The sequence below is a fragment of the Dipodomys merriami genome, unplaced genomic scaffold, assembly GCF_024711535.1.
Source record: "Dipodomys merriami isolate MVZ:Mamm:240054 unplaced genomic scaffold, mDipMer1.0.p SCAF_59, whole genome shotgun sequence".
NCBI classification, from domain to species: Eukaryota; Metazoa; Chordata; class Mammalia; order Rodentia; family Heteromyidae; genus Dipodomys; species Dipodomys merriami.
Genome location: NW_027206168.1, coordinates 3,815,785 through 3,828,287, shown reverse-complemented (window position 1 = coordinate 3,828,287; position 12,503 = coordinate 3,815,785). Strand labels below are relative to the sequence as shown.

At 51.2% G+C, this 12,503-nt stretch overlaps 3 protein-coding genes across 12 annotated transcripts in view; 2 read left to right on the top strand and 1 right to left on the bottom strand.

The window, feature by feature from the left end:
- Positions 1 to 2,202, bottom strand: part of LOC138813279 (immunoglobulin-binding protein 1-like) — a 62,639-nt gene extending 60,437 nt beyond the window's left edge. For all 7 annotated transcript variants that reach the window (XR_011367740.1, XR_011367741.1, XR_011367742.1 and 4 more), the window contains exon 1: positions 2,095 to 2,202. The gene's annotated coding sequence lies outside the window, so the exon portion shown is untranslated. The remainder of the gene's footprint in view (positions 1 to 2,094) is intronic.
- A 303-nt stretch (positions 2,203 to 2,505) lies between these two features.
- On the top strand, positions 2,506 to 5,234 carry Rnasek (ribonuclease K). Its single transcript, XM_070001607.1, has 3 exons — positions 2,506 to 2,687; positions 3,373 to 3,449; positions 4,872 to 5,234. The coding sequence occupies exons 1-3, from the start codon at positions 2,610 to 2,612 to the stop codon at positions 5,011 to 5,013; spliced, it is 297 nt and encodes a 98-aa protein (XP_069857708.1). The 5' UTR covers positions 2,506 to 2,609; the 3' UTR covers positions 5,014 to 5,234.
- Positions 5,235 to 5,445: 211 nt separating this feature from the next.
- Bacc1 (BPTF associated chromatin complex component 1) lies at positions 5,446 to 8,046 on the top strand. 4 transcript variants are annotated; one of them, XM_070001604.1, is made up of 6 exons: positions 5,446 to 5,573; positions 5,758 to 5,852; positions 6,390 to 6,491; positions 7,131 to 7,324; positions 7,518 to 7,622; positions 7,788 to 8,046. In XM_070001604.1, exons 1-6 carry the CDS (start codon positions 5,553 to 5,555, stop codon positions 7,790 to 7,792), a joined length of 522 nt encoding a protein of 173 aa, XP_069857705.1. In that variant the 5' UTR covers positions 5,446 to 5,552; the 3' UTR covers positions 7,793 to 8,046. The 4 variants fall into 4 exon arrangements, with proteins under 4 accessions (XP_069857705.1, XP_069857704.1, XP_069857706.1 ...); XM_070001603.1 differs by having other exon boundaries at positions 7,784 to 8,046; XM_070001605.1 differs by lacking the exon at positions 6,390 to 6,491 and having other exon boundaries at positions 5,453 to 5,573; positions 7,784 to 8,046.
- Positions 8,047 to 12,503: the final 4,457 nt, after the last annotated feature.

Genomic DNA, 12,503 nt, shown 5'->3' with positions numbered 1-12,503 from the left:
CCCTACAAGAACTGGACTTCATGCTTGGTGGCCAACTTGCAGGTTTCTATGTTCCTTGACAATTTTCCCTCCATTCCTGTTCCTCCTATTCAGACATGAACTACTAACATGCCCCAAAAGAAAACTGTTCTTAGCCCATAATGAAAACCTTTGCAACAGACACTCCAGAAGGAAAGAAATATGAAACTCTGGATTCAAAGGCACTTTACAGCCAATGTGTTAGTATACAGCTGTAATCCTAGCACTCACTATAAAGATACTTCACAGTTCAAGCAACTTGGGCTTCATACTGTCCTGTTTCAAAACAAAATCAATTAAAACAACAACAACAAAAATCAAAGCCACTTTCAAATCCCCTTTAATGCTCAGTGATCTCTATGTGCTTTCCAAATTCCAAGTTCTCTTTCACAACCCTTTAAAAAAATATGCAGCTGGGCACAAGTAGCTCACACCTGTAACCCTAGCTAGTCAAGAGGCTGAGATCTGAGAACTGCAGTTCAGAGCAAGGTTAGTCAGGAAAGCCCATGAAACTTCTATCTTCAGTTAACTATCAAAAAGCTGAAACTGGAGCTATGCTCAAGAGATAGAGCACTAGACTTGAGGGGGGGAAAAAAGCTCAGGGACAATGCCCAGGCCATGAGTTCAAAGCACCAAGGCACACAGATATATACATACATATATACATACATACATACATACATACACACGATGTGCACAAAATAAATGGGAAAATATTACATTAGTCCATGACAATCTTTGGTTGGGGTTGGTCCTCAAGAGCTAAATGATGGGGCTGGGAAGGTGGCTCAGTTGTAGAGCACTTTCCTTGCATGCATGAGGCCCTGAGTTCAATTCCTCAGCACCACATAAGGAGGGGAAAAAAAAGGTGGAAGTGGCGCTGTGGCTCAAGTGGTAGAGCGCTAGCCTTGAGCTGAAGAGCTGAAGGACAGTGCCCAGGCCCAGAATTCAGGCCCATGACCAGACCAAAAAAAAGAAAAAAGAACTAAATGATCTCTCTTAATTATGATGTGGTCATTGTCCTTACTAGGATAGGTACAAACTCAGTGGAAGATTGTGTTTCTCACCTGAGGCCCTAGGTTCAAACACTAGCATTTAAAAAGAAACTGTTTTTCTTCAACTATCTCCATTTCTCACTAGCGACCCTACAAACTTTTTTTTTTTGGTCAGTCATCGGGCTTGAACTTTGGGCCTGGGTGCTGTCCCTCAACTCTTCAGCTCAAAGCTAGCACTCTACCACTAGAGCCACAGAGCCACTTGCAGGTTTTCTGGTGGTTTGTTGGAGATAAGAGTCCCACAGGCTTTCCTGTCCAGGCTGGCTTTGAACCGCAATCCTCAGATTTTAGCCTCCTCAGTAGCTAGGATTACAGGCGTGAGCCACCAGCACCCGGCTTTACAAACTTTTTTTGTAAGCCACCAGCACCCGGATTTACAAACTTTTTTTTTTTAGAGCCGGGTGCTGGTGGCTCACGCCTGTAATCCTAGCTACTGAGGAGGCTAAAATCTGAGGATCGCGGTTCAAAGCCAGCCCGGGCAGGAAAGTCCGTGAGACTCTGATCTCCAATAAACCTCCAGAAAACCGGAAGTGGCGCTGTGGCTCAAGTGGTAGAGCGCTGGCCTTGAGCTGAAGAGCTGAGGGACAGCACCCAGGCCCAGAGTTCAGGCCCCACGACTGACCAAAAAAAAAAAAAAAAGCAAGAAACTTTTTTTGTATTTTTATGGCTTGTTCATATTTTTTTTCATCTATTTTACTCGAAGGACCTGACAGTTTACAGGGAGGTTAACAGGGAAGTGACATTTTTGTAAGCTTATCCTTTCTCGCCTTCATTACCTGCTCATTTAGTCTGCTTTCCCCGGGTTTCCCCTAGCCTACTATTTTTCCTGAACTATAAAGTATTTCAAATACGCTTAGTTACGTGAAATATCTGAAGCCTGAAGAACTCTCCGCCACTTCCAAGCGTCCTAACGGCTTCCGAAGGGTGCTACCACCTCCTTTTACAGTGTCAAAGAGGGAATCGTGAATGGAAACGCCACAGGCGCGCGGCCTCTCGGAACAAACCTCCCCGTCTCACTTACCAGTTCCCCATCAAAGGAATACCAGGGAAAATTACAAGATCCCACGCCTCTCACCCTAACAGATCATGACCCAGTTCACCAGGAAGCCGACCCGAGTCGAGACTTCTCTGGAGGCTGGGGGGGGGGGGGGGGGAAACGGCTCACTACTCGTCAGGTGACCTCCCAAATCTGGTCACGTGACCTGCTGGCACCTACCATTCCAACCTGGGGGATGGACCAAGAATCCGGAGGCTCTCCCCTCTGAAATTCAGGCTCCCGCTATGTGGGTCCAGAAATGACTTTTACGGTGAAATAGCTAGGTTTGTAACACTACCGCCAAAACCCTAGGAGACCCGCCCCAAGGCGACCACGACTCCCCTGCCGCCCCGGAGAAGGTGGTTTGGGCCGTGACCACGCCCCCTCCGCCGCCCTCGGCCGGCTCCACTTCCCAAATCCCCCTCCCGGCCCTCGCGCGTCCGGGATCGCTCACGGCTTCCGCCTTCCCCTTCACGCTCGGGAGACCCCCCGACTCCCTCATGGCGTCGCTCCTGTGCTGTGGGCCAAAACTGGCCGCCTGCGGCATCGTCCTCAGCGCCTGGGGAGTGATCATGTTGGTGAGGGGATTGCCCTGCAAGGATCCGAGAGGGCCCGAGGGGCTCCGGGCTTGGAGGGCTGAAATACCAGGAGACCCGGGCCTTAGAACGCCCTCAGCAGGCTAAGGGGATGGTTGGGGAGGTAACTGGAAATAAGAGGAGATAAATAGTCGAAAAATGGGGAATTGTAGCGAGTGGATGTAAAGGCTTGGAGCCTGGAATGGGAGCCAGGGCTGGTAAATTTGCCGACCTCTCAAGGTAAGAGAAAAGCTAGGATCCTGAGATAGGCTTGAGTTCAATTGAAATTACAGTCTTGGGGGAAAGGGGAAAGGGTAGCTGGGTCTTGTTTCTACCTGCCATCACTTGCAAAAATATGAAGTGAGTTCTCCCTCACTTCTTTGGCTTGGTCCCATGATAATGACGTGGTTGGGGGGGGGGAGGATAATGCAGGTTCTTGGAAATGACAAGTTGTTCACTTATTCCCACCCTTATCCCAGCCATTTGTTTCCACCTCACACCCTGCTTCAGGTGGCCAAGTCCAAATCCAGCCACAACCACTCCTGCTTCTAGTTTTTTCAGGTTAATCCTGGATGCTGGTGTTGGGGCAACATTGAAAAGGGGAGGGATTTAGGACATGACCAGAGGCAGATGCCTGAGCTTGACTACCTATCTATTCCTTTTTTCTCTCCCCTCTCCGCCCCCCCAGATAATGCTCGGAATATTTTTCAATGTCCATTCTGCTGTCTTAATTGAGGATGTCCCATTCACGGAGAAAGATTTTGAGTAAGTGATCTGGCTATGGGATGTGAGACTGGGTGCAAGTGGGGGCTTGACAAGGCCTACTATTCAAATAATGGGTGAGAAACTGCTGGAGGAAGAATGAATGCTTGGGTCCTGAGTGAGGTTAAGGAACTGGAAGAGAAGAGATGCTTGCTTTAGAAAGTAGTTGAGAGTGGGCTAGGGATGCTGAATATGTGAAGTTCTAGGTTCAGTCCCCAGCACCAAAAAGAAGAAAAAAGGGAGGAGTGAAATGGAATGTAGTTTACTGCATGTGTTGAAATCAGGCTTCAGCAGCCATACTTGTGTCCTCTAAGAATTTTACTTTTGCAAAATGAGTACTGTAGCAGAATGCATCCCACGTATTTGTAAATAAAATTTAAGAGGCCAGATGCTAGTGGCTCACACCTGTAATCCTTCTACTCAGGAGAGTGAGACCTGAGGATCAAGGCTCAAAGCCAGCCAGGCAGGAAAGAGCCTGAGAGGCTTATCTCTAGTTAATTTCCAAAAAGCCAGACATGGAACTGTGGCTCAAAAGGTAGAGTGCTAGCCTTAAGCAAAAAAACCTTAGGGACAATGCTCAGACCCTGAACCCAAACCCCAGGGCCAACACCAAAAATAATATTTAAAAGATAAACCAGGTGTGGTGAATGCCTGTAATCCCAGCACTGGGGAGGCAGAAGCAGTAGAATCAGGAATCTGAAGCCAGCCTGTAACATAGCAGGATCCTGTCCAAAAAAAAAAAAAAAAAAGCCTGGCGCCCGTGGCTCTCGCCTGTAATCTGAGGTATGCAGGAGGCTGATGTCCTGTCCGAGGATCAAAGTTGAGAGCCAGGCTAGTCAGGAAAGCACGTGAGACTCTTATTTCTGATTAACCAACAAAAGTGAGCCAGGTGCCGGTGGCTCAACACCGTAATCCTAGCTGCTCAGGAGGCTGAGATGTGATAGTCTATATTCCAAGCCAGCCTAAGTAGAAAAGTCCGTGAAACTTTTTCGTTTTTCTGGGGGGTCCCGTCGTGGGGCCTGAACTCTGGACCTGGGCACTGTCCCTCAGCTCTTCAGCTCAAGGCTAGCGTTCTACCACTTGAGCCACAGCGCCACTTCCGGCTTTTTTCTTATGTGGTGCTGAGGAATCGAACCCAGGGCCTCGAGCATGCAAGGCAAGCGCTCTGCCACTGAGCCACCTTCCCAGCCCTCCGTGAAACTTTTATGTCCAATTGATCAGCTAGAAGTGGAGCTGTGGCTCAAGTGGTAGAGCGCCAGCCTTGAGCAATAAAGCTGAGAGTGCCCAGGCCCTCGGTCCAGCCCCTGTACGAGCACACAAAAAGAAAAACCAAGACAAATACAAGTAAAAGTGCTTAGGATGGTGCTTCGGGCATAGTAAATACCCCGTTAGACGTTCTTAATGTTTGCCGCTTGCCATCCTCAGGAATGGCCCACAGAGCATATACAACCTTTACGAGCAAGTCAGCTACAACTGCTTCATCGCCGCGGGCCTCTACCTCCTCCTCGGAGGCTTCTCTCTCTGCCAAGTTCGACTCAATAAGCGCAAAGAATACATGGTGCGCTAGATCACGCTCCCGTCTCCCCCCCTCCGGCCTCCTCTATTTAAAGACTCCCACGCCTCACCTGGTCCACCCCACCCCACCGGCGTCCTCCGCGGAACCTGGCTTCCCTGTCGAGAGGTGGGATCCCTGGTTCTCTAATCTCCGGCGTCTCGCCCCAACTAAGAGGTCCGCTTGCTCCCTTCTCCTAGTCTCGAGCCACAATAAACAGCGACCGCTCCCTCAAACCTCGTGTCTGTGCTTTAGTGAGGGGGACGGGCCTAGGCTCGGCCTTTAAGATGGGGAGTCCCTTCTCAGGGACGGAAGCGAAGTGAAGCCGGCCGGAAGTGAGGCGGAGTCCTACACCGCTTCTGCCCCGGAGCGCCGTGGTCGTCTAAGTGACGGCGGTTGGTGGGGCGGGGAGAGACCAGCTGCGGGCCAATCAGCTGCGGGGAGGGCGGGACTTCCTGCGCGGGGGCCGGAGCGGCCGGGTCGACCGGCTCTCCGCGGTCCTGGCTCGCGTGGTGGCGGCGGCGGAGCGTCTCCGTTAGGAGGTGCGCGGGGCCATGACGTCAGCGTCCACAAAGGTTCGACCTCCCTCCCGGACAGCGCTCCCTGGTGGCCACGGGGGGGTGGGCCCCCTGCCTGGCTCTGGTGTCTTCCGCGATGAGTGGGGGACGGGCGGGCCCGAGCCTGGGGTGGGGCTAGGGGCTCAGGGCCGGCCGGTTCGCGGCGTCGCCGGCCCCCTGTAACGCGCCGCCCCGCCCCCAGGTCGGAGAGATCTTCTCGGCGGCCGGCGCCGCGTTCACGAAGCTCGGGGAGCTGACGATGCAGTTGCACCCTGTGGCCGACTCTTCCCCAGCGGGGTACGTGAGCTCGGGCTGGGACGTGGACGCCGAGAGCGGACGCTGGGACTCAGTCACAGACACGGCCCCTATCTAGCGCAGGGACAAGGGTTAGTTGCTCTTTGTGCCTGACACAGCACCGAGTAGGTGTTAATAAACGATTCTCGGATGAGTGGATGAATGGCAGGTGAAGACACAGACTGGTCCACGACCCAGATTTCTGTTATTCCCCCTGTTGCGAATCGACAGTTTACCGACCGTTACTCTGGCCCCCGCATGGGGACTCCCTCTGCTGCAGACTGTTGAGGGATTGTTTGTAAAGCCCCTATGCGTTGAATTGGTTTCCGTGGGCTGTCACAGCTCTTGCACGTTTTGAGAGACAAGTTCAAAAGTGACAAATGGATACAATTTCATGTAGTTGGAAGCCTCCGGAGACCCCCCTGGGGAAATCCTCAGATCGGTGGGAGGGGGCTGCTTGGCTGTGGGATGCTAAGTCCATGGGCTAGCTCCACACCGTCCTCCTCCCGTTTTTTGCTATCCTCCTCCCCCTTCCGACAGTGCCAAGTGGACGGACACGGAGATAGAGATGCTGAGGGCTGCTGTGAAGCGATTTGGGGACGATCTTAATCACATCAGCTGTGTCATCAAGGAACGAACAGTGTGAGGGAGGGTGGCTTGCAGAGCAAGGGGGGTGGGGCAACTTGCTTCCTCTGTACCTATCACCCATCTTCCTTAGAGCTCCCTTGTGATTGCACATCTTTCTTATTTTGTTGCTAGTTTTATTAGCATTCCCTTGAAGATTGGGGGGTGAAAATGTAAGAATTGTCACCATATTTCAGAAGTTCAGAAAATGCTGTAGTAACAAGGATTGTCTGAGAATATAATTTTAAGGGTGCCCAATATATTCGATTATTATATTTAATAGTGGGACTTTTTTGGTAATTATATGCACTCATGTTTCTAGGGATATTGTGATTCTGAACTAGTTGATCAGGATCTAAGTCTCAACCTTACCTGGTAGCCCTACACATTCATACATCTCTCCCAGAAAAGAATTAGGAAGTGGTCCTTTCTAGCTAGTTAGTTCAGGGACTCCACTCTTTCATCCTATTGGCTTTACATAAGTGAAAAGCTTCAGGTAAAATGAGAGCCCTGCCAGTGGGCTGGAGCCCTGGCCTGGATTCTTATGAAGGAGCTCCTAAAATTCCTTCAGAATAACCCATTACCCCTTTCCCATATCCTCTTCCTTCAGCCTCTCTCTGGTGATGCCTTCACTAACCTGCTGCCTCTTCTCTTCAGGGCTCAGATAAAGGCCACTGTGAAACGAAAAGTATATGAGGACTCTGGCATCCCTCTTCCAGCGGAGTCACCCAAAAAAGGTCCCAAAAAGGTGGCGTCTGGTGTCCTGTCACCTCCTGCACCTGCCCCTCCACTCAGTAGCAGTTCCAGTGCCCCTGATGCCAGCGGTCCTGCATTGAAGAAACAGAAGACTGGTGAGGGCTGTGGAGTTGCTGATTAGGGTAGAGGTTAAAGATCCCATCTGAAGGTCAATGAGAAGATAGGGCCTGGGTCAAAGGACAGATATATGTTCCTTTCCCTGTGGTGGTTTCCAGAGGGGGGAGGGATAGTAAAATAGGAAGCTTTGGAAATCTGGGGACCTAGAGCCTAGCCTATGCCCCCTCCCAGATGTGACCCTCAGTGCTCTGAACGACTCCGACGCCAACAGTGACCTGGTGGATATTGAAGGGCTAGGAGAAACTCCTCCCGCCAAGAAACTCAACTTTGACCAGGGTAGGAGTCCTTCTCCTCCCACATTGGTGCAAGGGCTTGGGAAGGAAAGGTGCTCAGTGCAGGCGATTGGGTTAGTAAATAGCAGGTTGGGGAGGTGGGCATTGTCTTGGAAGCCTACTTGAGTCTTGCTCCATCTCCGTTCATTTTACTTCCTGTTCCAGACAGCCTGACGCTGGATTCTGGCCTTCTCCCGACGTCTACTGATGTTCCTCTACTCTCCTGCTGACCCTTCCACCTCTGACCCTCTCACTGTTCACTTTGGACCTGTGGATCGCATGGAACTTTGAGCAAAGCCTTCAGGAGAGAGGGTCAGAGGGCTGCTGGAGCAATCTGCTTGGTACCTCCTAAGAACCGTCTGTCCCCCCCTCACCTCCATCAGATGGACATTTTTATACAGACAACAATAAAGATTTCTCCCACCATAGTGCTGTCAGTTGCTGCTCCCTCTTCTCTCTTCAGCCTCAGGCCCCTCCTGTAGCTCTCACCACCCTGCCTGGAGCAGCACAGCCAATATTGGCAGACTTGTTTCCCCAGTGCCAATATTTCTGTGCTGCTAGAGCCAGGGGAGCTGGGTGTGGGCAACAAAAACTGGAGTCTTTGCTCTCTGGAGCCAGAACTTCCATGTCGCTGGAAGGCAGTGTTTCTGAGACAGCCTTGGGGGCTTTACGGAGGTTTTTTCATACCTTCTTCCCCACCTTGCAAGAGCTTATCATGAGGCCCCAGATGCGGCTTCTCCAGAATGGCTTTCTAGGCCCAGGCCTCAGCTGAGTGTCCCCTACCCTCGCTCTAACACCACAGTGTGGTTTGGACGTGGCCACAGTGCCGTACAAACCACAGTGTGCTGCTGGGGCGGGAGCAGGACTGGCTGGGATGGATTGAGAGGAAAATACAACACAGGGCTGTGAAATCCTCCATCACCAAGAGCAGGAAAATAAAGGAAGGCGGAAAAGGTGAACATGGTCCCAAAGAAGTTAGGGAAAACCAGGAACCAGACAGGAGTTGAGCAGGCAACTGGAAGAGGGACCTGGCTCTGAGCTCAGTTTGATAAGACTGGAACCATCTTCCCTCTGTAGAAACTCAGCATAGGGGAGCTCTAGAGTGGGGGACACGGGCAAAGAAAATAGAAAGGGGAGTTGGGGAAACCAACAAACTGCCTCAGCAAGGGCAGGGCCCCAAGGCTTCCTGTGTCTGAAATCCTCCCCTCCCTAGGTCAGAACCCAAGAATAACGCTAGAAGAGACAGAGGGCCAAGGACTGCAGGATTGGGAGTTGGCAGTCCAGAGGTGGTGGGGCCGGAACATGGTTGGAAGAGGGGGGCCGGAAGTCGCCTTGGGCCCTGCTCCTGCCACAAGATGGAGGCCAAAGGCAGGAAATGGAGGCCAGGGGGGAAAGGGGTACAGCAGGGCCCTGAAAGAGGGGCATCTGGACCTGGGAGCCAGGTATTGTGCCCCCAGTGCTGTTCTCATTCCCCATGACCCCCCAAGGCCCATATCCAAGACCCACAGCAACTCTCATCAGTCTATCCACTAGGCCCTGGCATGCAGGCCCACCCCTGAGAGCCACGTTTAAAGCAGAGACAAACATGCCTCTTCCCATCCCCCAACTCTAGGCCTTCCCCAGCCTTTTTCTCCTGTCCAGGACTTGAATTTTTAAAAGCACCTCCCAGAGTGCAAAAATCCAAGGGCCAAATCCCTCCTGCAATCAAAATAATACACTGTAAAACCCTAGTGTTATCCCCCTATATCCCATCGCACCTTTTACTGCCCCCCTTCCGACACACCCCCCAAAACTCTTAGCAATCAAAAAAGATCTAAGATGGTGTATGTAAGCAGTCTTTTTAGGCCCCTGAAGATGCCAGAATTTCTCCCGAAGTGCTCTATTTGTCCCCAGCAAGCCCTGCCAAGGTCTCTTGCTCTTCACTGTACCCTCCAGAGCCCCCCAAAAAACAGCTGCCCTAGCTTCCACCCCGGCAGAACCTTGGTGGGGGTAAAAAAAGAAATCAAACACCATCCTAACGACTGTGGATGTTGGGGGGGCTCTCTGGTGTCAGGCCTTGGTTTCCATCTGGAGGGCTTCAATTTAGGGGCATAAGAGAAAGCTTCTCAAGTCATCCCCCCAACTCCAAGACTGACAAAGCCCAACCCCACCCCAACACGCACCTCCAAACCTCCCCCCATCCGCCATGTCTCTCCTGAAAACAGGGGACACTTTCCTCCCCACTTACCTCAGCTACTCTCCCCTGAGATGGTGGTCCCCTATTTTGAAAGGAGCAAAATTTGGGGTGCATCCCTCACATTTGGGGTGCAGGAGAAAGGAGCCGCCCCACTCGCATCGCTGGCCTCCTTCCTCTTGGCTGGCTCAGGGACTGGGGAGTGCCCTGGAGAGGGGGGACCCCCACAAGAGAACTCTGGAGGGGGTTCCTCCACTCCAAGTCAGAATTGGGGACACCCCCCCCCAAAACCCGTCCCAGCCCATCCGTCTCCAACTCGGCGGGAGAGGCAGCTGCAATGCCCCAGTCAGATTCCCCCAACACTACATTCCTCACCCCATCTAGAGGGGTCCCGGGACCCCCAAAAAATCCCCAAAAAATCAAGGATGTTTGGAAGACGGTCCTGAACTAGCTCTCCAAATTTGGGGTCCTTAGATACCCCCGTTTTTTCAGGAAAATTCTGTCTTTCGTCTGTCTCCCGCCAGCCCTGCTCTGTCCCGATGCCAATTTTGGAAGTCACTCCCTCCTTCCTCCTCCCGGTCTCTCCAGGCCCCCCCGCTCGGGGGGGCTAGGGTCCAGGACACCTGGCTTCCAGACAGGGGGGGCACTCCTCAAAGGGCTAGGGGCCAGGAGGTCAAGTTCATTGCCCCTGTCTCAAGGAAGCAGGCAAAGCCCGATCCTCCCCTCCCCTCCCCCCTGGCTGGTCTCGGTGGTGGTTTAGGGAAGCCTGGAGGATTGGAATCTGCCATTGCTGTTGCACAGGCAGTTTTTTTTTTTTTCCTTGGGTTGGGGGGGTGGGCGGTAGGAGGGAGAGAGGGGAGGAGAGCCGGAGAGAGCCGGGACCCAGGCGGGAAGATCTGGCCTGGCTTAGCCTCTAGCCCCTTGCTGCCGTGGAGCACCCCTCCCCCTCAGCTCACTCATACAGTCCCTCTCTGCCTGCTTTCTGTTTGGGGCCCTTGTCCTAGAAGATCGGGGTACTGGAATCACTTCTTTGTACCACACCACGACCCCTCCTAGCCACAGTTCCAAATGCATTGCCCTGCTCAGAGGTGTGCACTTAGCCAAGTGACACCCCATTTTCCTGCACCTACCCCCACACTAATGGGATTTTTTCTCTCTCTCTCTTTAGGATCAGTGGCTGAAACTACCCTTTCCTCCTCAGGTCTCAGATCTATCCAGGCCACATATTACGAAGTCCGGGAGGAGACAATGTGCCTTTTCCAGATTTTTTTCCCTCCAAATGCCATGCTGTTTTGGGGTTCATTAAAGAAATTTCTAGAATTTGGGGTGAAAGGGTGTTATCAGCAAATGACATTCCAAATTAGAAATATGTTAGGTAAATCTCCAAATCAGTCTCATTTTATCATCCCTCTCCTACCTTCTCTAAGTGTGTTCAGAGTAACAAAACGCCCCTAAGTAAAGACACCCCAAAACTTTATAGTCTTCTACCTTGGCAGCCTTCACTTTGTTTGTCCTCTGGAAATTTCATGACTATCCATGCCTACACAGGAATAGTCTCCCCTCAAAGTAAGTCTCTATAAGACTCAAATATAAAACTTCGTTTTCAGTCCTCCCCAACCCCCAACACCTCCCTCCCTATCATGTTCAAAGTAATTTTTTAAGCTCCATATTGAATTTCATTTCTCCAGCAATCTAATCACAGCCTTGAATATCTATGGCATCACAACAGACTGACTCCCAAATCAGCCTGGGTACTCTGGCTCTACTGGTGGTGCAAAATGATAGAAATTGACAATTATCTGAAGTGTGCATGTCAGACCCCTCCCCCAAAAATCCCCACAATGTAGCATCCATATTCACCTCTCAAATTTTAGTATTAGAGACTCTCAAGGATAAAAACAGACTCAATGAATTCCATGCTCTATAATAATGTCACTAGAGAGATGATCAGCTGACAGTCCATACTGATATCAAAAGGAATCACTAATCTAGCTCTCACCTCCCAAATCAGTAACTCTCCAAAGTAACTCTCATCTCCCAAATCAGTAACTCTCCAAAGTAATACCCCATTACCCTGAATCCTCAGTTGTCTGTCCCCAATTCCCACTTTTCTTTTGTGCAGCTCCATGGTCACTGCTCAGCCATTGTTGGTTGCTTGTATACACTTCTGAACCCAAACCTTAAGACCTCCTGCTTCTAACCTGAGTCCTTTTTCCCAGATCAACCTTGGCCATCCCCAAACAAAAACATAAGGATGTGGTCCATGCCTATGTCCCTTTCTTCTCCCCTCACCCCCACAGTGCCCCTCCTTTTCTCGGAGTTTATTCCACTCAATTTTTATATTAATTTTCACTTTAAAAAATCGCCTCTGATGACATCTAGATATTAGGTCTTTTTTTTTTTTCAGTCATGGGGCTTGAACTCTGGGCCTGAACAGTTCAGCTCAAGGCTAGTGCTCTACCACTTGAACCACAGTGCCACTTTCGGCTTTTTGTGCTTATGTGGTGCTGAGGATTTGCACCCTGGGCCTCATGCATGCGAGAGGCAAGCACTCTACCACTGAGCCACCATCCCAGCCCCAAGGTCTGCCTTTTAAAATGTAACCTAGGCTGAGCTTGAAGTCACAATCCTCCTGCCTGAGCATTCCAGTACTGGGATTATAAATGGGTGTCACAAAACCCTACTAACAGTGTATCTTAATTAGCTAAAAGT

Excerpts from the sequence above, each read along its gene's own strand:
- Rnasek (XM_070001607.1), top strand. The coding sequence starts at position 2,610 with ATGGCGTCGCTCCTGTGCTGTGGGCCAAAACTGGCCGCCTGCGGCATC. Across the intron at positions 2,688-3,372 it reads CCTGGGGAGTGATCATGTTG|ATAATGCTCGGAATATTTTT; the intron begins GTGAGGGGATTG and ends CCGCCCCCCCAG. Across the intron at positions 3,450-4,871 it reads TTCACGGAGAAAGATTTTGA|GAATGGCCCACAGAGCATAT; the intron begins GTAAGTGATCTG and ends TGCCATCCTCAG.
- Bacc1 (XM_070001603.1), top strand. The coding sequence starts at position 5,553 with ATGACGTCAGCGTCCACAAAG. Across the intron at positions 7,325-7,517 it reads ATTGAAGAAACAGAAGACTG|ATGTGACCCTCAGTGCTCTG; the intron begins GTGAGGGCTGTG and ends GCCCCCTCCCAG. Across the intron at positions 7,623-7,783 it reads GAAACTCAACTTTGACCAGG|ACAGCCTGACGCTGGATTCT; the intron begins GTAGGAGTCCTT and ends TTCCTGTTCCAG.